General features: G+C 35.0%; 1 protein-coding gene across 4 annotated transcripts in view; it reads left to right on the top strand.

Annotated features, from left to right (window-relative positions):
- Positions 1-27,717, top strand: part of RNGTT (RNA guanylyltransferase and 5'-phosphatase) — a 335,687-nt gene that overhangs the window by 251,709 nt on the left and 56,261 nt on the right. For all 4 annotated transcript variants that reach the window (XM_021937590.1, XM_021937589.1, XM_021937592.2 and 1 more), the window contains one exon: positions 21,745-21,811. In XM_021937590.1, the coding sequence (XP_021793282.1) occupies positions 21,745-21,811 (67 nt within the window). The remainder of the gene's footprint in view (positions 1-21,744; positions 21,812-27,717) is intronic.

Raw genomic sequence — 27,717 nt, 5'->3', positions numbered from 1 at the left:
TGGGGGCAGGGAGCTGAGAGGCCAGCGTGGTGACAGATTTCAGAACGCACCAGCACTAAGGAACTACCTGAAGGCCTGGCACCAGCCCTAAAGACCAAAGGCTGGAGCTGGTGCCACCATGGTCAAAGCTGAGATCTGGCATTAGGCAATAGCCACTTAGTCAGGGGAAGAAGGAGAGGGAAACAGAAGGTGTGGGACAGTATCTAGTAGGATCAGACCTCAGCTGGCAAACAGAAATACATTTTCTGAAGTTCAGGTGTCATCTTGGAGAGTAGGCCTGTTACTCTTGGGACAACGGTCAGTGAGGTAACTAGGCAACTGAGGGGAGCTAAGCTGGCTGCAGAAGCTCTCCTGGACCTAGTGATGCAAAAAACTAATTTGAAAAAGATAGTTTCACACTGTGGCATGGAAAAGAAAGCTCTTGAAGATTGGAAAAGGCTGCCTTTATCCCTCCTTCCCCCAGCCCTTCCCTCTCTGGAGCCTCCTACCTGGTCCAGGAAAATCTAATCTATTCAGCCAACTTTGTAACCATAAGTTACAAAGTGTATTCATATGGCATCAATTCAAACATACTATTAAAACAGAAGGAAAACACATGAGAAAGAAGCATACTGGCAGATTAATTCTTCCCTGGTCCACTCATCGAACCTGAGTGCACTAGTGCTTCTGCTTGTCTACTTAGATCTTGATTTTTTTGGTTTCTTTTATTAAAACATAATGTTTTGAAGAGTAGAAACTATTGTTGCAGCACAAAATGTAGTATCTACATCCTAGAAGGCCTTTTGTACTTTAAGATGGTGTAAATGCTTGGGTAATAGCATTTATCATGATTGGAAAAGGATTGCCATCAGTCTCTCTAGATTAGAAAAAAGTGGTCTCAGAATGGTGGATTTTTTAGTTTGCCGCCTTCTTCTTTTTTTTTTTTTTTTTTTAATGTTAGGGAAGCTATGAAGTGTACTTATTATTGCCAAATTCACCTACTGAAGGCTACTTTATGCATAGTGTGTGGCATTCATCCATGAGTTTCAGATAGGGAAACAGGCACTGACATTAAGGATCCCAGACAATTTGCTGACTTTGAAGCGTTAAATGGGTAGTTACTGTTCAATTTTTTTCTGCCTTTTTACTTAGGAGACTTTTCGTAGGGTGAAAGCACAAAGAACCAAGTATAATAATAGTGTTCACATCTTTTCTAGATAGCATATTCCTTTCAGATGAAGGCTCAAAACCTGCATACTCACTCCCCCGCCCCGCCCCTCCATCCCCAAAAGAATAAAAACATACTCCAAATTGCATATGATTTTAGGTGGTTTGAAGATCCTCTAAAGCTTCTCCATGGGCCCTGAGTTAATAACTCCCATTTTAAAGAGTATACTTTTTTTTTTTCTTCTCACGGTGGAATCTTTTGGACTTCTTGTTTCTAGAGGGTCAGTAAGGCAGGCTCTGGATTTCTGATGTCATCTTTTCAGTTGTTATATTTAAAATTGGACTTATAATTTACTCGTCTTACTGACTGATACAGTAAAATGTAAATGATTAGTAGTGTTTTGCTTATAAATTGCTTGACTAATTTTTGCCTACTATCTAAAACATATGCCAAAATTTCTCAAATAACCAATGCTAAGCTTAATTCATCACATTAAGCTTGATTCATCACCTTTTTCCTCTTTAGGGGAATTGACTTCTCTTTGTGTAGTCATATTGATTTAACAAGAAGTATTTTAATGTCTTTGTTGTTTGAGGAAGAATTGGCAGACCTAAATATATACCAGTTTCGTATTATTTAGAGTTATAGAGTAATGATTCATGTGATAGGTTCTTGCTGGTTTTAAAAGTATGTATCTAAAACCATTTATGAGTTAATTTTTATGTAGGTAATTTAATTCCAAAAACTGTGTCAGGCTGAGTTAAAGAAGTTACAAAACATTTATTTGTGTGTTTTAGACATAAGTTGTTTCACTTTATTTTAAGCTTCCTTGATATTTGCTTAAGTTACATTTTTATCTTGCAAAATAGTTGGAAACAAGCATGCCATTTTCAGGTATTATAGTAGAATTCTGTTTTGAAAAAGTACTAGTCAAAAGAGGTTTTTTTCTAACTTTCAGATTGCTGCTTGGAACCCTTTAAATTACAGAATCATATTAATGTGCCTTTGTTACCTGATATCTGACAAGGAATCTATTCGTGCTGTTTCTTGTTTATAGTGCCAGTTCTTTGTATCCCTAAGTTATTTATATAAAATAGATAAATTTACAGTGTCTTTTTTTCTTCTCACTAGCCATGTGTTTTATCTAATAGTAAAGATTATATCTTGAAAAATAAAATACAGAGGCACCTCTATTTTCTTGTAAAGTGTACCTGATCTCATAGATAACGCCTTGCTTTACCTCATTTTACCACCAGATACAGAGTTATTTGTTTTCTACTGAAAAAAAGCACTTCAATGCATTGATGACATACTTATCTCATTGATGCATATTCATTCTAAGGCTTGTCTCATGATGCTTGCTTGCTGCTGATGATTTGCTCATCTTAATTTTTTTTAAAGTCATGAGAACAACTTTTGTGTTTTTGGAGTCAAGGAATATTGGCAGATTCAGTCTCTGCTTGTCTTCTTAACTGAAGTCTCTTTATTGTTGGGATCTCTTACGGTATTCTACTGATTTCTCTTTCCTTCTCTACTCTCCATTCTGCCTACTCCCTTCCAAATAATTCACATCTAAGACTCCTGAAACAGAAGTGTTAGTCTTAGGTTCCTTTACATATCAACACCATTTTGAGTATCACCTGCTAGAAATTGAAAGGAGGCTCTGAGTTTGTGAGTTCCACGGTAATAACAACCAAACTTCAGAAAATGAAGTGGAAAATTTCAGTTTAATCATAGCAATAAATTCACTTTGTGTCTACTGACCATAGTCATAATATTTGCAAAGTGTTGTTTCTTGACTCTTATACTACAGATGACTTCAGATGTGTTAGTACCAGCTAAGAATGTAATACCACAGCATTTAAAAAATTTGCATGAATCTCGGGTTTCTTTTTCTAACGCTAAATTAAGGAAGAATTTTAGGAAGCTGTTAAGCTTCTTCATTACATATTTCTATTTATGCTTCATCTGTCATCTCATTTATAGGAATCCTTCCTTAAATTTCCCTAAGACCAGGTAATCTTTATCTTGTTCAGATCATGTTAGAACTTTAGCTGTCAGTTTTGGTTTTGCATATCAAAATATTTTAGGGAACGTAATCTACATATAAGTTTGCTTCATATTCTTTCACTAAAAAATCTGTATTACATTTCTCAAGTATATTTTAGACTGACATTATACCACTGGTTAGTTTTTCTACAAGGAGACGTGTTATTTTTTGTTTGTGTTGCTTTTTCTTATTTACCAAGCAACCATTGATCACCTGCCATGTGTCAGGCACTATGCTTAGAGGCTTGGGATTAGGATATAAAATGTCTTATGATGACACTTGACAGGTTTTGATAAGAGACTCTTAAAATATGAAACCTTTATCAGTGTGAGTTTCAGTGTTGAGTCGTAGTGCATCTAAAGGAATTCCATAAAACCAGCATTTTAGTGTTAGGGTTGAGAAGTCTTTAGTAATGAGAAGACTACTATACTACATGGTTCATGTGAGCCTGTAATCAAATTCACCAGTTTCTTTTAGGTTTCTTCAAACTTGCTGCCTCTTTAAGATGATGAGCTCCCAAGAGTGGGGAGCTCTACCTGGTCCAGAGTCTGACATATACTATAAATAAGTAATATATAATATGATTGATTAGTGTGGATGATTCAAATTCCTTGAAGAGGGAGAAGATGGGAAAGAGCCAAGATGAATAGAAGTTTAGCCTAGTTTTCCTCCCCTGTTGTTGCCTTTCTCTTTTTTTCTCTAATTCCCTTTTTAAGAAGCAGACCATGTTGACTGAAGATACCCTCTAAAGAGGCTGGATAGAGCTTTTCAGGCCCAAACTTAGATTTGATTATGTTCTGGGAGATTAATTATCCTTAACCAAACTTCTTAATTATTATTTTTTTAATGAATTTGGGAGTATCCATGGTTTATTAAGTGAAAAAAAATTAAGATGCTAAATAAAATATTTTGTATCTTCCCATTAGGTTAACATACACTTAGATAAAAGTTTCATGTTCCTTTGATCATAAAGGAGAGTGAAATGATTCACTCCCATCTTGATCATATTGAATATCATAGGAAGGAGGAAGAGAAGATTATTAACAGTTGCATTACATACCTTTTATTGTTTGACTTGTTATGGGCAGGCATTACCCTGGTAATTAAACAAAATCAATAAAATAAAACAATAAAATACATAAAATTTAAACAATAAAACACAGCAACAAAACAAAGGATTGAGTCGCATTGGCCTCTATTCAAGTTTGCCTATGTACAACACAAATATTGTGATATGTTAGAAAGAGGCCAAAGCTTGCCAAGCTTAAGGTGGGTCCTGGTATATCTTTCCTCAAAACAAGGTACCTAATAATCTACATTAAGCTAAACTGAGAGATACCACATTAGTGATTCTTTCCAGATAAAGATCCTCTCTAAAGTGATTCATCAGCTTCCCCTGGAAAGAATTGCGGCATTACTCAAGCTTATTTACTTATTTATTTATATATATTTTATTTTTCCAAACTTTTAGATTCAGGATGTACATTTGTAGGTTTATTACCTGGGCATATTGTATGATGCTGAGGTTTGGAATATGGGTGATCCCATCACCCAGGAACTGAGCATAGTGACCAACAGTTTTCCAACCATTGCCTGCCTCCCTTCCTCCTTCCTTTAGTAGTCCGCATTGTCTATTGTTGTCATCTTTATGTCTATGAGTACCCAGTGTTTAGCTCCCACTTAAGAGAACCTGCGTTTTCTGTCCCTGTGTTAATTCTCATAGGACGGTGGCATCCAGCTATATCCATATGGCTATAAAGTACATGATTTTGTCCTTTTTTATGACTCTGTAGTATCCCACGGTGTATGTCTACCACATTTTCTTTATCTAGTCCACCGTTTTTGGACACCTAGGTTGATTCCATGTCTTTGGTATTGTGAATAGTGTCACAGTGAACATGCAAGTATGTGTGTCTTTTTGGTAGAATGATTTGTTTTCTCAGCTTACTGCAACCTCTGCCCCTTGGGCTCAAGTTATCCTTCCACCTCAGCCTCCTGAGTAGCTGGGACCGCAGGCATGCAGCACCACACCTGGCTTTTTTTTTTTTTTGTATTTTTAGTAGAGACAGTGTCTCACCATGGTGCCCAGGCTGATCTCAAACTCCTGAACTCAAATCTGCCCAATTCAGCCTCCAAAGTGCCGAGATTACAGGTGTGCACCATGGCACCCAGCCCAAAATTCATATTTTAATAAAAGGGATGCATATCTAATGTTTACTAAAGGATTATTCAAGTTAAAATTAATAGTCACTATAGTGAAGACCAATTTAACTTGTATTCTATAAGTGAGACACTGAGGCGATTCTTTGTATTTTGGTTATAGTTCATGTTTCCGTCAGCATTTTGTAGAGAGTTCTATGAAGCTGAACTCATCCTTGAAATTTAGAGTTGCCATAATTCTTTTTAATGTGGAATATAACAATCTCAGTCTTTCTGGGATCTGTAATTTCAAAAACAACAACATTTTTCTTTTTGATTGATCATAGCTATTATTGGAACAGCTGGTAACATGTGACATAGTACTATAATTTAGACTGAAAAAATTGATTTGTGAATTACATCCACTCAGCTTAAATTTCTCTGTTTTTGGTCTCCAGAGCGTCTTCTGTACTTCTTTTTCTGCAGAAACGGCTTCTTAACATAATGTTCTTACATTTTCCCAGGGGAAGAGGAAAACTCCATGGTCCATTTTCTTAGCTGTCTGAAGCATAAAAAAGAAACTCTTTACACAAAAATAGAGGGAAAATCAAAGTAAGGTTCAGAATTTCCCAACATAGGAAATCAAAGATTTATTCCATTTAGCTAACAAATGCACTTTACACACTGTGTGTGTGTGTGTGTGTATGTATGTGTGTGTGTGTACTTCAGCATTTCTGTTCATCCTGCAGTCAATGTCAAGGAGATGAGAATTTACGAATATGATGATTCAGATGATTTCAGATTTGAGACTAATTCCCACATAAATCATTCTCCCCTCTCTTCTTTTGTAGATAAAAGTAAGCCATAGAATAGTTCTTAGGATCATTAGATAACAAGTTAGGTAGGGAACTATTATGTATTTAATGATTTCTCTGTTAAAATTCACTTTTCAGCTATTTACATAAGTATTCAAATAATAAATCAACTATCCATTTAGAATGATCAGGAAGATCAGTTTAGAAATTTTTTATTGTAAATTGACAAATTGTCATTACAATTACAATATTTATGCGGTACAAAGTGATGTTATATGTACACAAAGTAGAGTTATTAAATCAAGCTAATTGACATTTTTCACCTCACATACTTACACTTTTTTGTGGTGAGCACATTTGATATTTGGTGTCTTAGCAATTTTGAAATGTATAATACACTGTAGTCATTATGCTGTGCACTATATCCCAAAAACCTATTTCTTCCTAATTGAAACTACACTTTGATCAACGTCTCCCTATTTCCCCATCCCCTAACCTTTGGTCACCACCAACCATTCACCTCTCTTCTATAAGTTAGATTTTTTTCAATTTCACATGTAAGTGAGAACATGCAGTGTTTGTCTTTCTGTGCCTGCCTTATTTCACTTAGCATAACATCCTCAAGATTCTTCCATGTTGTCAAAAATGGCAGAATATCTCTCTTTAAAGGCTAAATAATATTCCATTGTTTACGTATACCACATTTTCTTTAACCATTCATCTGTTGATGGACATTTAGGTTGATTCCATAACTTGGCTATTGTGAATAGTGCTGCAGTAAACACAACAGTGCAGATACCTCTTTGACATATTGATTTCAAATCCTTTAGATATATACCCAGAAGTGGGATTGCTGGATCATATCATAATTCTACTTTTAGTTTTTGGAAGAAGCTCTATGTAGTTTTCCATATGGATGTACTAACTTACATTCCCACCAATAGTACGCAAAGGTTTCTTTTTTCCTTGCAAAAACTGGCTATCTTTTGTCATTTTGATAATGTGGTGGTATGAGGTGGTATCTCATTGTGATTCTGATTTACATTTCCCTAATGCTTAGTGATATTGAACAATTTTTCATATACCTGTTGGCCATTGGTATGTTGTCTTTTGAGAAATGTCTATTGAGGTTCTTTGCCCATTTTAAAATCAGATTGTTTTCTTGCTTTTGAGTTTTTTTGAGTTCCTTATGTATTTTGGGTATTAATACCTTATCAAATGTATGGCTCACAGATATTTTCTCCAAATCTGTAGGTTGTCTCTTCACTTTGTTGTTTTCTTTGCTGTGCAGAGGTTTTTAGTTTGATGTAAATCCATTTGTCTATTTTTGCTTTTGTTGCCTGAACTTTTAGGGTAAAATTCAAAAAATCATTGCCCAGACCAATGTTGTGTAGTTTTTGCTCTATTTTTTTCCAGTAGTTTTACAGTTTCAGGTCTTATATTTAAGTCTTTGTCTTAGTTTGTTTGTACTGCTATAACAAAATACCACAGACTGGGCAATTTGTAATGAACAGAAATTTATTTCTCAGAGTTCTGGAGGCTGAGAAGTCCAGAGCAGGGGCCTGGTATGTTAATCAAGGGGCTAGGATATGATTAGGGCCTTTGTGCTAGGCCAGACTGTGGTGGAAGGTAGAAGGGAGGAGAGAGAGGGAGAGAACCTCTGTCAAAAATCAATTGACCGTAAATATGTGGATTCATTTCTGAGCTGTGTATTCTCTTCCATTGGTCAGTCTGTCTATTTTTATGGCAGTACCATGCTGTTTTAGTTACTATAACTTTGTAATACAGTTTGAAATTAGGTAGTGTGATACCTCCCACTTTATTCTTTTTGCTCAAAATTGCCTTGGCTATTCAGGGTTTTTTGTAGTCCCATAGGAATTTTAGAATTTTTTTTTTCTATTTCTGTGAAAAATGTCATTGTAATTTCGATAGGGATTGTATTGAATCTATAATCACTGGGTAGTATGGACTTTTAAACAATATTAATTCTTCTAATCCATGAACAAGGAATATCATTCCATTTACTTGTGTCTTCTGTTTCTTTCATCAGTGTTTTATAATTTTTAGTGTGTAGGTCTTTCACTTTCTAAATTTATTTCTAAGCATTTTTTTCATTTTTTAACTATTATAAATGGGATTGTTGATTTCATTTTTGGATAGTTTGTTGTTAGGATATAGAAATGCTACTGATTTTTGTCTGTTGATTTTATACTCTATGACTTCTCTGTATTTGCTTATTAGTTCCAACAGGTTTTTTTTTTTTTCCCCCCCTTTGGTAGAATCTTTACAGCTCTCTCTATATAAGATCAGCAAATATGGACAATTTCACTGCTTCCTTTCCTATTTAGATGCCTTTTCTTTCTTTCTCTTGCCTACTTGCTCCAGTAAGGACTTCCAGTACTATGTTGAAGAGAAGTGGTGAGAGTAGTAATCTTTGCTTTGTTCCTGATCTTAGAAGAGAAGGTTTCAACTTTTTATTGTTGAATATAATGTTATCTGTTGGCTTGTCATATGTGGTCTTTAGTATGTTGAGGTACATTTCTTTCATACCTAGTTTTTCGATAATTTTTTATCATGAAAGAATTTTGTCAAATTCCTAGTGCTAATATCTCAGTTTTCAAAAGTAATCTAGATTAATGATTAAAAATGAAAAAATCAAATACATGTAAATGGGGTAAATGCTTGCAGGTAAACTTTTTATGAAATTTAAAATCTTAAAATTATTTTGGATGCTCATTTTGATGTCTGGGTCATTTCCAACTAAAAAAGGGTTATGATGTGGGAAAACATGTTTATAAAACTTGTAGAATTATTTCATCTATAAAATGTTAACATCTGATAAACAGTTCAGGATTTCTTGCTTCCTAAGCTTTCACTAAAGTTTAAAGTTATTAAAAATAAAAATACTAGTTAATATAAAAAAAAAAGAATTTTGTCAAATTCTTTTGCCATAGCTAATAAGATGATCATATGAGTCTTGTTCCTCATTTTGTTAATGTGGTTTATCACATTTATAGACTTGTATATGTTTAACTGTCCTTTCATTCCTGGGATAAATCCTACTGATTGTGATGTATGATCCTTTTAATGTGCTATTGAATTTGATTTGCTAATATTTCGTTGAGGATCTTTGCATTTATGTTCATCAAGGATATTGGTCCATAGTTTTCTTATAATATTCTATCTGGTGTTGGTATCAGGGTAATGCTGGATTTGTTAAAAGAGTTGAAAGTATTTTCTCCTCTTGGATTTTTGGGAAGAGTTTGGTAGTGTTATTAGTTCTTTAAATGTTTGGTAAAAATCAGCTTGAGGCCATCAGGTTCTGGGATTTTCTTTGATGAGAGACTTTTTATTACAGATTCAGTCTCCTTACTTGTAATTGGTTTGTTCTAATTTTCCATTTCATTATGATTCAGTTCTGATAGGTTGTATATGTCCAGGAATTTACCTGTTTCTTTTAGGTTATCTAATTTATTGGCATATAGTTGTTCATAATAATCTCTGATGATCCTTTGTATTTCTAACGTATCCGTTGTAGTATCTCTTCTTTCATTTCTGATTTCATTTATTTGGATCTTTTTTTCTCAGTCTAGGTAAGGGTTTGCCAGTTTTGTTTATCTTTTCAAAAAATCAATTCTTAGTTTCATTGATTTCTTTTTCTATTTTCTAGTCACTAATTTTTAAAATTTCTGCTCTGATCTTTATTGTTTCCTTCTTTCTGCTAACTTTGGGCTTTTTCTGTTTCCTTAAGATGTAATATTAGGCTGTTTGAGATCTTCTTTTTTGCTATAGGTGTTTATTGGTATAAATTTCCCTCTTAGAACTGCTTTTGCTGCATCTCATCAGTTTTGGTATGTTGCTTTTTGTTTGTCTCAAGGTAATTTTTTGATTGCCCTTTTTATTTAGAATTATTTGCAGGCTCATTTTGCTGTATGGTCTGTGAACAGCTGTAGATTTTCTTTTACCTCTATATATATTTTAAACAAAATTTGGGGGATGAAGTCTGTATTGTTTACAGCTTTATTGAGGAATAATTGATTTATAAAAAACTACACATATTTAAAGTTTTCAAGTTAATCAGTTTTTACATATGAAATCACTATTCCCAGGATAAGATGATAAACATGTCCATCACCCCCAACATTTTCCTTCTATCTTTTTCTAATTCTTCCCTCTTCTCCTTCTTCTCTTTTTCCATATCCTTACTCCCTTCTCTGGCAATCATCTGCTGGATAGTATTCATTTTCTATAAATTTATATCAATAGTAACATACAATGTGTGTTTTATTGAGGAAGTGTGTCTGGCTTCTTTCAACGTTGAATTCAGCCATGTTGTCACATTTATCAACAGTCCTCTTTTCTTTGCTGAGTATTATTTTGTTGTGTGACTATTTCACCATTTACTAGTTGATGGACATTTGAGGTATTTCTAATTTTTGGCTATTATGAATAAATTGCTTTGAAACTTGGGTACAAGCCTCTTTGTGGACATACACTTTCATTTATTTAGGGCAGGAGCTGGCAAATAACCAGATAGCAAATATTTTAGGCTGCATAGGCTTGCATTCTTCCTTCTTGCACTGTAGTCTGAAAGCTCCAGGTAGGAAACCAGGGTAGTCATGGGCTGCACTTCATTTGCCTCCTCTCTTTCAGGTACCACTGGCTTGCTCTGCCTGTTGTTCAGTTTCTGAAAACCATCATTTTGTTCGTTGTGTTTGTGGTCTTGTAACTGTCTTGGCTGAGTCTATACATTTTAATGTAGTTATGTTTCTTTTTTAAAAGTTTAGTGCGTTTGTATTTAAAATCATTATGCCAAGATTATGTCAGAATTTTGTTTTTATATTATATTTATGCAGTTCTATGCTAAGAAGGGGATGAATGACTTCAGGGTTTTCTAGAAGCTTATCTCTTAAAATATTCATCTATCACTATTAAAATATGTTAATATATCAATTAATATTATACCCCTTGTTTAGGAGTCAATCTGTCTCTCTTACTGATTACTTATGTTGTTTTTTTCGTTGTGTTTTTTGTATTATATAGTACAACCTTTTATGAAATACAATACCCATATAGGAAGTTCGTAAAACATAAATATACAGCTTAATGAAATTTTATGTAACTAACACCCATTTAATCACTACTTAGGGCAAGAAAAATAATATTGCCAACACCCTAGAGGCCCTAACATGCTGTTTTTCAATCACAGCTTTCTCCCACCCAAAGATAGCCAGTATCCCAACCTCTGTGGTTTTTACTTCTTTGCTCTTCTTTACACTTTTACTACTTAGGTAGTCATCTGTAAAATTAGTGTTTGCTGTTGCCTGGTTTTGATCCTTATATAAATATAACTGTATTCGTTCGTTCTTGCATTTAACTGTATTAGTTTGTTCTTGCATTGCTATAAAGAACTACCTAAGACTGGGTAATTTATAAAGAAAAGAAGTATAATTGACTCACAGTTGTGCAGACTGTACAGGAAGCGTGCCTAGGGAGGCCTCAGAAAACTGACAATCATAGTGGAAGGCAAACAGGAAGGAGGCACATCTTACATGGCCAGAGCAGGAGGAAGAGAGAGCAAAGGGGGAGGTGCTACATGCTTTTAAACAACCATGTCTCCTGAAAACTCATTCAGTATCATGAGAACAGCAAGGGGGAAATCCACTCCCATGAGCTGGTCACCTCCCACCAGGCCCCTCCTCCAACACTGGGGATTACAATTTGACATGAGATTTGGGCGGGGACTCAAATCCAAACCACACTTTGTTCTTTTATGTTTAGCTTCTTTTGTTCAGTATTAGGATTTTGAAATTCATTCATGATGTTGTATGGAATTCATTGCTTTTCATTGGTGTATAATACTATATATAGGCACTTGTTGGATAGCAGTTTGAGGTGCTTACCAGTAATAGCCAAACATACTGCATGTGTGCTTTAGGACACATGTATTCACACAAAATTGGAATTGCCAGATCCTAGGGTAGTCATATGTTCAAGCTAGGAGATAATGTGTGTTATAAATTTCATCTACTCACTGGCTTCTTTCAGTCTGTAAATGATCTCATTTTAACTTTTTAAAATGTTATTTATTTATTTTTGAGATGAGGCGTCTCACTGTGTCACCCAGGCTGGATTGCAGCGGTGTGATCACAGCTTATTGCAGTCTTGAATTCCTGGGATCAAGCAATCCTCTCACCTCAGCCTCCCAGGTAGCTGGGACTACAGGTGCATGCCACCATACCTGACTAACTTAAAAAAAAAATTAGACATAAGGTCTTGCTACATTGCCCAGGGCAGTCTTGAGCTCCTGGCCTCAAGTCTCCTCAAGCGCTAGGATTATAGTGTGAGCCACTACACTTGACCAATTTTTTTTAATTTTAAAATAATTTTAGACTTACAGAAAAGTTGCAAAAATATTTCAGAGTATTCCTGTATATCTTTCATATTGCTTCCCCCATTTTTAATATCTTACATAACCATAGGACATTTATTAAGATCTCAAAATAAACATGGTACAATGCTATCAACTTTCGTACATTTATTGTTCTACTTTTGCCAGTTTCCCCAATAATATACTTTTTCTCATCTAGGATCCACTCCAAGATCCTATATTACATTTAGTTGTCATGGCTCTTTCATCCAATCTGTGATAATACTTTCTTCTTGTTTTTCATGACCTTGATACTTTTAAAAGAATACTGGTCAGTTATTTTGTAGACTGTCACTTAGTTGGAGGAATTTTACTGTAAACAAGAACTGTCTCTTCTTTCTCATATATTTATTTATATTGGTATAAACTTTTTTTTTTTTTTGAAACAGAGTCTTGCTCTGTTGTCCCAGGCTGGAGTGCAGCGGCGGGATCTCGGCTCACTGCAACCTCTTACTCCCGGGTTCAAGTGATTCTCTTGCCTCAGCCTCCTGAGTAACTGGGATTACAGGCGCCCACTACCATGCCTGGCTAATTTTTGTATTTTTAGTAGAGACGGGGTTTCACCACGTTGGTCAGGCTGGTCTCGAACTGCTGACGTTAGGTGATCTGCCCGCCTCCCAAAGTGCTGGGATTATAGGCGTGAGCCACCATGCCTGGCCTGCTGTAGACTTTTAAAAAAATATTCATTTATTTATTTTTTATAGAGACAAGTTCTCACTATGTTGACCAGGCTGGTCTTGAACTCCTGGCCTCAAGCAGTCCTCCTGCCTTGGCCTCCCGAAGTGCTGGGATTATAGGTGTGAGCCACCACACGTGACCTATTGGTACGGACTTAAGAATAGAGTTGATCCTTGAACAATGCAAGGGCACCCTTGCAGTAGAAAATCTGCGTATAATTTTTGACTGCCCCTCAAACCTAGCTACTAATAGCTTACTGTTGACTGGAAGCCTTACCAATAACATACACAGTCAATTAACATGTATTTTGTATTTACATGTGTTATATACTATATTCTTATAATAAAGTAAGGTAGAGAAAAGAAATATGCTATTCATTAGACATGAGTGGATCATCCTAAAAGTCTTCATCCTTGTCATCTTTATATTGTGAAGGCTGAGGAAGAGGAGGGGTTCTTGCTGTCTCAGTGAGGACAGGGGTAGAAGAAATCTGCGTATAAGCAGACCTACGTGGTTCAAACCCATGTTATTCAAGGGTCAGAACTGTATTTTATTTTATGGGTTATAATCCAATACTATAACTTTATTTCAGTGTTTTGATTTTGATTTGACCACTGGGAGCTCTTTCAAGTTGGCTTCTGTGTCTTTTTGGCATGCATTCCATCATTTTTCAGTACTTCCTTACTTTCTATACCATAAGATGTTCCAGAATCTTCTGTTTTCTTTCCTCCACCTAGGAATTAGCTGTTTCTCTAAGGAGCCCTGGGTTTTTTTTATTGGTGAATGATAGTTAGAAATAAAAATCTAATCCTAGGTGTGGTCATTGCTTCTGGGTGTCATTTTAAGCCGTCTCTGTTGACAGAGCTAAGAATGTATCATATACTAACAAGCAGCAACATGTATATTTATATTTATTTCTTCTTCCATCTGTCAGTATATTAAAAGGCTTGAGGACTTACTGATGGTCCTTATCCAACATCAAAATGTTAATTCTGTCCTTTCTCGTTTTCTTATTTGTAACTCTTTGTACAGTGAGAAACCTGCATCTCATTATCCATGATATATTTGTTTGTTAAATCCTAGTATATATTTTCATAATTACTAACCAGTACCCATATGAGAAACAAGTTTACTGACTCAAGTACGGTGTTTGTCTACAGTTCTTTTTGTCTGTAGCCTTGCAGAATATAGTCAAAATACTGTTTTCTGAAGTTACTTAAAGTAGCTCCTTTCATCCCCATCACCCTTAATGTGTATTATTCATTTGTAAATGTAATTATTTTCATTCCTTTTTAGGTTCTCTCAACATAGTGATTGATTTTAATTGATTGTTTGGTATAGAAACATTGTAATGGTTCTAAGTCCTAACTATATAAAAAGATACTCTTATAGATATGTCAGTCTTCACCCATCCTGCTGCCCTATTTGTATTCTCCCATGATTTCTACCTGTTTGCACCTGTCCCTCATGGGAAACCAGTCTCTTTAGTTTCTGTTTTAGCCTTCCTGTAATTCTTTTGCACAAAGGAACAGATACATGAATGTTTTATACTTTTTCTTTACCAAAGGATAGCGTACTATATATCCTCTCTTGCGCCTTCTTTTTTTTCTCTTAACGCAGTAAATATATCCCGGAAATCATTTCCTATTGGTAAGTAGAGATTGTCCTCATCTTTTACAGCTGCATATTATTCCATTATGTGGATTTAACCATAACTTATTTAACCACTCTGCCATGTCTGGGCATTTGGGTTGTCCTTAACATTTTGCAACTGCAAACGGTGCTGCAGTAAATAGCCTTGTACATATGTATTTTTTAGTTTTGGGGGGTACATCTTCAAGGACATTGTCAGAAGGAAGATTACTAGGTCAAAAGCTACGTGCATGTGTAGTTTTGCCAAATTTCCCTCCAGACGGGTTATACTAGTTTGCATTTCCAATAGTAGTATACGAGAGTGTTTTCCACAGCCTGGCCAGCAGAATGTGTTGTCCACACATTTTAATTTTGCCAGTCTGGTAAGTGGGAATGGTATCTCAGTGTTGTTTTAATTTGCATTTTTCTAGTTACAAGTGAGTTTGAATATTTTTACATATGCCTAATGTCCATGTTTTATATTTTTTTAATTATGTTTTTAATGTGTTTTTCCCATTTCTTCTCAATGTTTAAGAGTTATTTATATGTTAAAGTTAGTAGTCCCTTTTCTGTGGTATATGTTACAGATATTTTCTTCCAGTTTGTCAGTTATCTTTTGACTTTGTTTTTGGTGGTTTTTTGCCATGCCATTTAAAAAAATTTATATAGTATGATTTACCAACATTTTCTCTTATTTCCTTGTTACATTAAGGTTGAAGAGGAATTCACTCAGGTTTTCTTTTAATATTTGTAAGGTTTCTCCTTTTTTTGTACTTAGATGCCCAATCCATTTGGAGTTTATTCTTGTGACTTGTGTGAAGTTTGGATCTTAGCCTATCTCTTGATAAATTTAAATTATTAATTTTAATGTAGTCAGATATACCAGTATTTCCTGTATGGCGTATTTTCGTCTGTGTGGATAGCCAGTTATCCCTGCACTATTTATTAGAAAGATTATCCTTTCACTTCTGCTCTGCAATGCCACCTTTGTTATAAATTCAGTGCCTATGTGTAGGACCGTTTCTGGGTTCTCTGTTCTATTCTACTGACGTACTTGTTTGTCCCTACGTCAATCCCATTTTCGTTACCGCTGAAGTATGAGAAGAAGTCTTGATATCTAGTAAGTTAGTCCTCCTACTTTGTTCTTCTTTAGGATAATTTTTAATATTTTTGTTCTTTTGCTTTTCCTCATATATATTTGAATGAGCTTATGAAGTTTCTCATACAAATTCTGTCAGGAGTCTTTAGATTGCATTTAATATATAGATCAGGTTGTGAACATTTTATGTGGTAACAGTGTTATGATTTCCTATCTATGAACATGTTGTATTCTTTCATTTACTTAGGTTTTCTTAAATTTCTTGCAATAATGTTTGATACTTTTATTAAGGTCTTTCACTTCTTTTGTTTTATTCCTAGATTAAAAATATTTTTGAGGCCGGGCGCGGTGGCTCAAGCCTGTAATCCCAGCACTTTGGGAGGCCGAGGCAAGTGGATCACGAGGTCAGGAGATCGAGACTATCCTGGCTAACATGGTGAAACCCCGTCTCTACTAAAAATACAAAAAACTAGCCGGGCGTGGTGGCGGGCGCCTGTAGTCTCAGCTACTTGGGAGGCTGAGGCGGGAGAATGACGTGAACCCGGGAGGCGGAGCTTGCAGTGAGCCGAGATCACGCCACTGCACTCCAGCCTGGGAGACACAGCGAGACTCCGTCTCAAAAAAAAAAAAAAAAAAAAAAATTTTGAATTGGATCATCCATAGTTTCATTTTTTAACTGCATGTTAATACAACTGCTATCTTTCTCTAATGGATCTAGTATCCAGGAATCTTACTATAAATTCACTGATTAATCCTAGTAATTTTTCTGCATTTTGGGGGGAATACATATGTATATATATTATGTTTATGAATACTGTGAGCTTTTTTCCCTCTAAACCTTAGATCATGTTTTTCCTTGCCTAATACACTGGCTAGGGCCTCTAGTACATTGTTAAACAAAAATGGTGATAGAAGGTGTTTTTGCATTCTTCTCAATCTAAAATTTAAAAATTTCCCCATTAAGTGTGTTTCCTGTAGGGTTTGATTTATTTATTTACTTAGATCATTTAGATAAAATTGAAAAGTTAGCTTCTCCTCCTTATTTAAGAGTACTTATACAAGGGTGTTTAGTGTTTTTCAAATACCTTTTCTGCCATTATAACAATACAGTCTTTCCCCCCATCCTGTTCCTCAGGTAATTACAATGGTGAGTTATTTAATATTAAATGATTTTTAGAATAAACCCAGTTTGATGGTTTTCTTTGCTGCTTTTTTCTTCCCTTTCCCCTTTTGGATTATAAATTTTGGATTATAAATTTCTTTATAAGTTGGTTTTACCTGCAACCTACAAGTTTTGATATATTGTTACTTTGCTATTCAGCTGAAGACGTTTCGTAATTTCAATTATGATTTTACCTCTGACCTATGGGTTATTTTTAAGTGTACTTCTGTCTTTACAGACATGAGGATTTTTCTTGTTATTGATTTCTAGCTGAATTATGTTCTGAGGCTATGATCTGCATTACTTTATTTGTTCAAAATTTGCTTTATGTGGGAGGAAGGAGAGTATCAGGAAGAATAGCTAGTGGATGCTGGGTTTAATACCTGAGTGATGGGATGGTCTTTGCAGCAAAGCATCACGGCACATGTTTACTGACGTAACAAACTTGCACATCCTGCACACATACCCTGAAGTCAAAATAAAAGTTGGAAATTTTTAAAAAAGGAAAAAAAAATTTGCTTTGTGGAATACACTTTTTAAATTTATATCCCACTAGAAGATTCGAAGAATAATGTAGACCTTATCAATAATATGCATTTTCTTAAGTTCAAGATGGCACTATTGATCCTATATTAAGTGTATTTGCTTTCTATTTGTTTGGTTGTTTGTTTTCTAATAGTAGATGTATTGGATGTAGTCTGGTCTTTGGATAACTTGCTAAACAGTGGAATTTTATGTAAGTCAGTATTCAAGGTACTGTAAGTTGTTTCAAGGTATTTTGTTGCAATTTAAAAATATATCTGATAATGGGTACTATAGTTATGGTTTGTACATAGAACAGTTAATTTTGAGTTATTTAGCTTATTTTTAGAAAGAATCTCTTGCCCCCTTTAAACTTGTAATTTGAAATAATTACAGACTCAATTTACTTTTAAAGCAGGTTTTCTGTGTTTGATGTATCATCGGTATTGGGTGAATGAAGTTCTTTTAAATATTTATTCTATTACCTGACAAGTTTTACTTTCTTTTATGAGAAACTTTTCTGGAAACAATTTTGGGGCTTTCTTTTCAGAATAGATATTGGTTAGTGTTTGTGTTTGGAAAATTGAAAGCAAAATAGATATTAGTCTTGCCTATTCTTAACTTCTAAAGCTGTAATAGATTGTTTGTGTCCAACAGTGTCTCTTTATTGCTACTTTCCAAAAACATCCTCTTTGGTAGCCACAGTATAGAAGCATTTAGTTGCAAACAAATATCTCAGAGTTGTTAGCATTTGTATAAAGGTTATGGTAATGTTCACCTAACTTAAGGGCTAAACAATTACCTGGTACCAAGTAAGTCAGGGCTTCTATTTTTAAATATATGTATAAATGTGTTTATTAGTGCTGAATTAATGCTTTACTGTGGGGATTTAAAAATGTGTGATTGCTATATTGTACATAAGCACCCTGCATGATGAAATGGTACATATTACTTGACAATAATTACGTATACAATTTGCAAAAATACTTTTTGAAAGGTAAAAATATTTAAAGAAATCCATTTTAAAAGTGGGAATTTGTGTTCTCAAAGTATTATCTTATGCATAGCAGGCTTTTATGACACATGTTAAAAGAAAGACTAGTAATTTTTAAAAGTGAAATATACATACATACATATATATGTGCTAACTGATATATTTAAGAAATTTCTTATTTAGGGAAAGGTAGTTATTAGGCAAGTTGGAGGGAGGGACACACTAAATAGTATATTGGCAAGCTTCCTGAAATGCATATGGGTAGTAATTTAGAGGCATACTGATTTTTAAATGTCAGGCAGCTTTTATTCTTTTCCTTTTCTAGCATCTATTTGTATGAACAGTGACTATTCCTGCTGCTAAAGGAGGTTTTATCAAGCTTTCTGTGAACATTTGTTATATAGGAAATAAATTAAACTACTGCTATATATACCTAACATTCAATTTATGATACCAGCAATGATTTGGGAGAGATTTAAAATTTTGTTGGTTAATTTCTTATTTGTCAAATGATGGGCTAAGTAATTCTCCATTTCTTAGATTAGGGGACATTTCCTATGTTTCCTATTTGAATCTACTAAACAAATGCCTTTAGTCGTGTTTGTAACCATCAACAGTATGTTTCAAATTATAGTGTCATCACTTACATTCCAAATGTAAGAAAGTTTTTGCTAAGTTGGCTTAATTCAGAATTGTGTTTAGCAGCTATTAATATTCTCTTAGTGACCCTTTAATACTTTATAGGCTCTTTTTTTTTTTTTTTTTTTTGAGATAAGAGTTTCACTCTTGTTGCCCAGGCTAGAGTGCAATGACATGATCTCGGCTCACTTCAACCTCCGCCTCCTGAGTTCAAGCGATTCTCCTACCTCAGCCACCTGAGTAGCTGGGATTACAAGCGTGCGCCACCACACCCAGCTAATTTTTGGATTTTTAGTAGAGACGGGGTTTCTCCACGTTGGTCAGGCTGGTCTCAAACTCCTGACCTCAGGTGATCCGCCCTCCTCAGCTTCCCACAGTGCTAGGATTACAGGCATGAGCCACCACGCCCGGCCTATAGGCTCTTATAGAACATAGGGTACAAGGGATATTCCCAGGAGACTAAATATGTACCTTATTTCATAGAATCTAAGTTGCTATGAGACTGTGCTTTCATGGTCTTAGTAGACCATGTCAATGAAGGGTAATCACACAACTACCTCACAACAGTCACCTGGTTATTATGATGATACCACCTAGCATCACAGGCATTTCAATTTCAGAGAAGTTAAATTATAAATAAATGTATATCCTGGAATTGTTGAAGTAGGGTTTTGAAGTCACTAACAGAATTTAAAAGAGATGGTTATGATAATCTTGTGTTCTCATTTTCTGTGATTATATCAATATGGCATGCCGAGAAGTTTTTTATTGTTTTGAGTTTCCAATTGTTGTTTAATTTTTTGTTTTGACTCTAGATACCACACAGTGTTCCATTCTGAGATTCATGCAATAGAATTTATAGCCATCCTAGAGATCATTAGAAATCTATTAAGTTAAAAGGCCATTAACTTTCAATGTCGAGACTTTGAGAAGTGACGTTGCGTAGTTCCTCTGGGCAAGGAGTATAGGCAATTTGTTTTTTCTTCTTCATGTATAATCATGTTCAGACTGAAGTTGTATCCATTTATTCACAGTGTCCATTATGTAAAGATTTGTGATAAAAGAAAGATGAGATATATGTACATTTTGGTCAGTTAAATGCAAGAATATTTAATTATGTGCTTCCTATACCCCGCACCACTACTAGTTCCCTACATACTCCACAAGCACAGTTATAATGATAGTATTTCTTCATTCTCAATGTTTCATTGCATTTAAGAGTGAGGACATATTAGAACTGTGGGAATAAGAAGGAAGGGATAATGCAGAGACCATAATCATTACCATTTTTTTATATTAGACCTTTGTTTGGTTTGATTTTTATTTTCATGTTTATTGTTTTATAAGAAATAAGTACATCTTTTAATATGACTCCATATTGCCTACAAAATAAAGTATATGCCATTTGAAATTCTTCATGGTTAGTTTTAAACTTCTTTTGAGTTCTCATCTCCAACTAAATTATTCCTTACTCTGTCCGTACCTGTGCTGTCTTTGTCTCAAATCTTCTTTTTCGCAGGATGTTGTTTTTTTCCCTTTGTGTTACCCACTCTTTGAGGCTAATCCCAAATCCCATCTATTCAAACTTTTCCAGATCTCTTCATAGCAAATACCTTTATTCCACTACTTTCTAATGGTGAGTTTCTCTCTTATACCTCTTAGTGGAGGGTACCTTTTGTTAAGGTTATGTATTTGTCAGGTTTTCCTGTTAGATTTTGGTACCGATGTATTTAGGTTTGTATTATCTCCTGTACATTGCATAGTGGTGGTACATCATCATACACGTCTTCATCCTTGTCGTCTTCACATTGAGCTGGCTGAGAAGGAGGAGGAAGACGGGTTAGTCTTGCTGTCTCAGTGGTGGGAGAGGGAGAAGAGGTGGAAGAGGTGGAAGGGGAGGCAGGAGAGACAGGCACACTCAGTGTAACTTTTATTGAAAAACGATCCCTGTGTAAGTGGACTCATGCTGTTCAAATTTGTGTTATTCAAGGACCCTCTGTAATTTTGTTATAATGACTAATATGTTAGAGTGTTCTACATTTAAGTTTTCATTCTCAACATTTTACTTATTATTATTATTTGAGACGGGATCTCATTATATTGACCAGACTAAAGGGGGTGGCTGTTCACAGGTGCAGTCATAGCACACTACAACCTTGGACTCCTGGAGTCAAGCAATCCTCCTGCTTCAGTCTGTCGAGTAACTGGGACTGTAGGCACACACAGCCACACTTGGCTCCCATTATTTTCTGAAATATAAAATTATTTATTTGCTGGTTACTATCTCATAGTGTGAAAGACAAAATTACTTTTTTCACGGCATCCATCTAATATATTTTATAATGTATCTATATTGTATCTATTATTCAAATTTTGATAATTATACAACCTTACTCATAAGGAGTATTTTATAAATAATGCTTTTTTTTCTTTGTAGGTTACTTCCTCAGAATGTTGGTCTTCTGTATGTTGGAGGTTATGAAAGACCCTTTGCACAAATCAAGGTATGTTTGTTCATTTTTAGGGTACTTTTCCTGGATGTTCTCTTATCTAGAATCCATCAAAAACTTGCTAATAATCATCAACATATAAAAATATTGTGTCCCAGCACTTTGGGAGGCCAAGACAGGTGGATCACTTGAGCCCAGGATGTTGAGACTATGTTGGGAACCGTGTCTCTACAAAAAAAGTTTTTTTTTGTAATTAGCCAAGTTTAGTGGCATGTGCCTGTAGTCCCAGCTACTCTGGAGGCTGAGGTGGAAAGATCACTTGAGCCCAGGAGTTTGAGGCTGCAGTGAGCCATGATAACACCACTATACTCCAGCCCGGGTGACAGAGTGAGACCCTGTCTCAAAAAAAAAAAAAAAGTGAATGTGAAGTGATAATTTCATTAGCTTCTGCGTATTTCTGCTGAAGAAATCATTCAGCTTTTCAAAGGAATTGATTATTTTAATATTCTTGCCATAGTAAAGATGACTTTGACCAAAATAGTTCAGTGATTAATTTAGAAGAGTACATTTAGAGATTAATCTTTGAGATCATCCCTTTTGCCATTAAAAAAATGTTTACAGGTCAAGCACATGGCTCATGCCTACAGTCCCAGTGCTTTGTGAGGCCAAGGTGGGAGGGCCAGGGCTGGAAGATTGCTTGAGCCCAGGAGTTCGAGACCAGCCTGGGCAACATAGTGAAACCTCATCTCTACAAAATAACTTAAAAAATTAACTGGGCATGGCATGGCAGTTGTCCCAGCTTCTCAGGAGGCTGAGGTTAGAGGATTCCCTGAACCTGGGAGGTCAAGGTTGTAGTGAGACATGATCACACCACTGCACTCCAGCCTGGGCGACCGAGTGAGACTGCCTCGAAAAACAAAAATGTTTTTAACAGCTTTATTGAGATCTAATTAACAAACAATAAACTGTACAATTTGATAAATTATGACATGCTTGCAGTTGTGAAACCATAACTGCAATCAAGATAATTAACATATTAATCACTTCAAAAAGTTTCCCTGTGCCCCTTTGAAATTTCCCCCTCCTGCCCTTTCTTTTTGTTTTTTGTTATTTTTTTTTGTGGTCTCCAAGCAACCACTAATCTGATTTTTGTTATTATAGATTAATTTGCATTTTCTAGAGCTTTATATAAGTGAAATCATATAGTGTATATTCACTTTCTCTCTTTTTTGCCTTCTTTCACTCAGCATAATTATTTTGAGATTCATCCACATTATTGCACTTATCACTAGTTTATTATTTTTTATTGCCAAGTATCAGGTTGGTGTAAAAGTAATTGTGTTTTTTTGCCATTAGTAGTATTCCATTCTATGGCTATAGCAAGTTTGATTATCCTTTCACCTGCTCGTGGGCATTTGGGTTGTTTCTAGTTTGGGGCTGTTACAGATAAAGCTGCTGTGAGCATTTGTGTACAAGTTTTGCATAGACATATGCTTTTCTTTCTCTTGGGTAAATATCTAGGAGGGGAATGGCTGGGTCATGTGATAGTTGTATTACATTTCCGTAATGACTGAGATTCTTTTCATGTACTTTTTTCCCATCTGAATCTGGTCAAATATATGTTCAAATCTTCTCTAGTGAAGTATGTCTTCAAATCTCGTTATTTTAAAATTGGGTTTTTAGTTCTCTTACTGAGTTTTGAACATTTTTTGTATCTTCTGGATATAAGTCCTGTATCAGATTTGTGATTTGCAATTATTTTCTCCCAGCTGTAGGTTGTCTTTTCATCTCTTAACAGTGTCCTCAAAGAGCAGTTCTTAGTATTGATGAAGTTCAGTTTATTTTTCTTTCATGGCTTATGCTTTTGTTGTTGTATCTAAGAAATATTTTCCTAACCCAAAGTCACAAAGATTTTTCTCTGTGTATTCTGATAGAAGTTTTATACTGTTAGGTTTTACATTTAGGTTTATTGTCCATTTGAGTTAATCTTTATAGAAGAGTCAAGTATGGATTGATGTTCTTTTTTTTTTTCTTTTAATCTTTTTTTTTCCAGAATGTTACTCTCAAACATTTTTTTTCCAGACATATTGATATATAGGTGTTCCAAAACCACTTTCGAAAAGAATAAAGACCTTATAGCTTTGTTGAAAATCAGTTGATCCATATATGTGTGAATCTGTTTCTGGACTCTTCCATTCCGTTGACCTATGTGTTTATCCCTCTACCAATAAGCACACTATATTGATTTCTGTAGCTTTATAACAAATCATGAAGTAGTGTAAATCCTCCAACTTTGTTCTTTTTCTATGTTGTTTGGCTAATCTAGGTTCCTTTCATTTCCATATGAATTTTTATAATCATCTTGTCAGTTTCTATAAAAATGCCTGTTCAGATTGTGATTAGGATTGTGTTGAACGTATAGATCAGTTTGCAGAGAACTGAAATTTTAACAGTATCAAATATTCCAATTCATTAAGGCCACATCGCTCTCTAGTTATTTAGGTCTCTCAGCAATATGTCGTTGCTTTCAGTATATTGGTTTTAGACATTTTTCAAGCAAATTTATCCATTTTGTATTTTGTACACTATTACAAAAGTTTTCTTTTAATTTTTTTTTACTCACCCTGACACTTGGGCAGGATTTAATTTTAATTTCTGATTGTTTAATGGTACTTGCCAGGCTGTAAAAAGTTGATTGATCTTTTTTTTCTTTTCATGTGTTGGCTTTAAACTCTACCATCTTGTACTTGATTATTAGTTCAGTAGCTTTTATGTAGATTTCATAGGATTGTCTACATAAATGATAGTCCTCTACTAGTAAGGACAGTTCTCCTTCTTTCTGATCTTGATGCCTTTTATTGCTTTTCTTTTTTTAAATTTTCTTTTTTATAGAGACAGGGTCTTGCTGTGTTGGCCAGGTGGGTCTTGAACCCGATTACAGGCATGAGCTACCACCCCTGGCCTGCTTTTTCTTTATTGCACTGACTAAATCCTACAATACAGAGTTGAATAGAAATGGCAAGAACAGACATACTTGTCTTGTTTCTTATCTTAGTGGGAAAGCATTATTTAATCTTTTATCAAAAATTGTTTTTATAGTAATATTAGTTAAGGGTGGGTTAATTGATTCTATTAAACTTTCTTATAAGAAATGAAAAAATATTAGCATTCAAGGCAATTTATAAAAAGGAAAGAGTTGAGACACTCAGTTTTGTTTTTGTAACTTTCTATTAATGTTTTCTGAGAAACCTATATGTATATATATATATGTGTGTGTGTGTGTGTGTGTGTGTGTGTTTGAGGCAGAGTTTCACTCTGTCACCCAGATTGGAGTGCAGTGGCACAATCTTGGCTCACTGCAACCTCTGCCTCCCGAGTTCAAGCGATTCTCCTGCCTCAACCTCCCGAGTAGCTGAATTACAGGCTCGCACCACCACGCCTGGCTAATTTTTTGTATTTTTAGTAGAGCTGGGGTTTTGCTGTGTTGACCAGGCTGGTCTTGAACTCCTGACCTCAGGCAGTCCACCCGCCTCAGCCTCCCAAAGTACTGGGATTACAGGCATGAGCCACCGCACCTGGCCAGAAGCCAATACACTTGTTTTGTGATTTTTTTGTTGTTGTTACATAGTTTTCTGATTTTTCTTCACAGTTGTTTCTTGGCTCCATGTGTTATTTTTCTTCTATCCATGTGAGACTTGTGAGTTAAAACTCCTTTCCACTTGCTTATGACATATTTTTATGTTTTGAAAAATAAGGATTTTTCAGAGTAGACTAAGGCTAAATAGAATATGCAACATACTTAATACTGAAGATGTTCAGTCATAATATCAACATCTGTTTTTGAGACAGAGTCTCACTCTGTTACCCAGGCTGTAGTGCGGTGGCACAATGACAACTCACTGCAGCTCACTGCAGCGTTGGCCTCTCAGGCTCAGGTGATCCTCTCACCTGAGTCTCCCAAGTAGCTGGAACTACAGGTGCATACCACACGCCTGGCTAATTTTTTTGTGGAGATGGGGTTTTGCCGTGTTGCCCAGGCTGGTCTCAAACTCCTGGACTCAAGTGATCCACCCATCTCAGCCTCCAAAAGTGCTGGGATTACAGGTGTGAGCCACCATACCTGGCCACCACAATATCAACATTTTTAAATGAAAAATCTTATCTTAGTTACCATAGCATTAGCACCTCTTTAAATAACTCCATTAATTTAACCTAAATCTAAACATTCTCTAAAGTTCGTCATCAGGATCTTAAATTATGGAACCTCTTGACTTTTCTAGTTCCTTAAATAATGACAAGTATTCAAGTCCATTTTTTTCTTCCATTTTTAATATCCCTGTAACATGAGGAGAATTGGCAAGATTCTCTTCATAAACCCCCCTCACTATCCCATTCACCAAATTCAGCAGTATAGCCAGGAATCCTAATAGGTTTCAGCAGGAACATTTATGACAGCTCAATATTTTTCTGACCAATGATTTGGAAAATCCTGTTTCTCTTTATTAGAGCTGAAGTAACTAAAAAGAGAGAGGCTTATCCTGATATATTTCAGTAAGGAGAGAATTTTTGTGTTCGTGGTGTGAGTTGCATAGTGCCTCAAAAGTACAGTCTGAGAGTTATGTGTATCTGAGTGGTAGTTGCCCTATCACTCACCTGATTTATTAATATAACATTTTCTTTATCTGCACATTTCCTAACAAGCTCAGTGACAAAGTCAATCTTTTGTCAATCCTTTATGCCTAGATAATCGGCCCTGTAGAAAAAAGTTCATGATTTTAGGGTGTCTTTTTCCTTTGATGTTGTTGTGGGAAAGATTTCTTTCATTCACTGTGAAAAGATTCTTATCCTTATTAATTGTTGAAGTTCTTTCATAATTCCTATGGCTCCATCAAATTACATGCATATGAATTAGAATGTAAGTTAATTGGATAACAATTTAAAAATCATAGTTCAAATGCTTGACATTAGGTTATAAAAGTTAGGTTCATTTCGTACGTTGGCTTGTACCTGACTTGTGAATATGAAATACCAGTATTTGTTATGTTCACTTTTTTCCCGTTAAACTAAATGTAAAGATAATATATAACCTTTAAAAAATGGAGACTGCTTTGCTTTTCTTAAGAACATATTGGTTGTTGATTTTTAAAATTAAATCATGATATGAAATTGTTCACTTGATCATGGAGGAAAAGACATTCTCATTCATTAACATCACAAGACTTAAGTTCCTCAGTGTGGGTGGCTTGGTGTTGCAGGCAATGTTTGCTAGAGATATGTTACCTAAAAACGAGCTCCATTTTATAAAGTTCAGAAAGAGAAAAGAAAGAACACAAAAAGATAATAGATATTTGGACACATGTTAAATGATTCCGAAATTTGCTATAGCGTGCTGATAAATACCTGTGCATCTGTACTATTAGTATTAAATATATAAAACGGAGCATAACAATTATTCCTACAGCTGAACACACACACACACTCTTCCATTATTTACTCATCTTTTAGTTTTAGTTTTCTGTCTAAGCCCTACATAAAGACATAAATATGTGTAAACTTGGGACTTTTAGGATTGTTTTTTCTAGTTCTGTGAAGAATGATGATGGTATTTTTATGGGAATTGCATTGAATTTATAGATTGCTTTTGGCAGTATGGTCATTTTCACAGTATTGATACTACTCATCCATAATCATGGGATGTGTTGCCATTTGTTTTTGTTGTCTGTGATTTCTTTGAGCAATGTTTGGTAGTTTTCCTTGTAGAGGTCTTTCACCTCCTTTGTTAGGTATATTCCTAAGTATTTTATTTTATTTGCAGCTGTTTTAAAAGGGTTGAGTTATTGATTTGATTCTCAGCTTGGTTGGTGTTGGTGTATAGCAGTGCTACTGATTTGTGTACATTAATTTTGTATCCTGAAGTTTTACTGAATTCATTTATCAGATCTACTTGCTTTTTGGATAAG

This window comes from Papio anubis, chromosome 6 (genome assembly GCF_008728515.1).
Source record: "Papio anubis isolate 15944 chromosome 6, Panubis1.0, whole genome shotgun sequence".
Lineage (NCBI taxonomy): Eukaryota > Metazoa > Chordata > Mammalia > Primates > Cercopithecidae > Papio > Papio anubis.
This window is presented reverse-complemented; position numbering and strand designations above follow the sequence as displayed.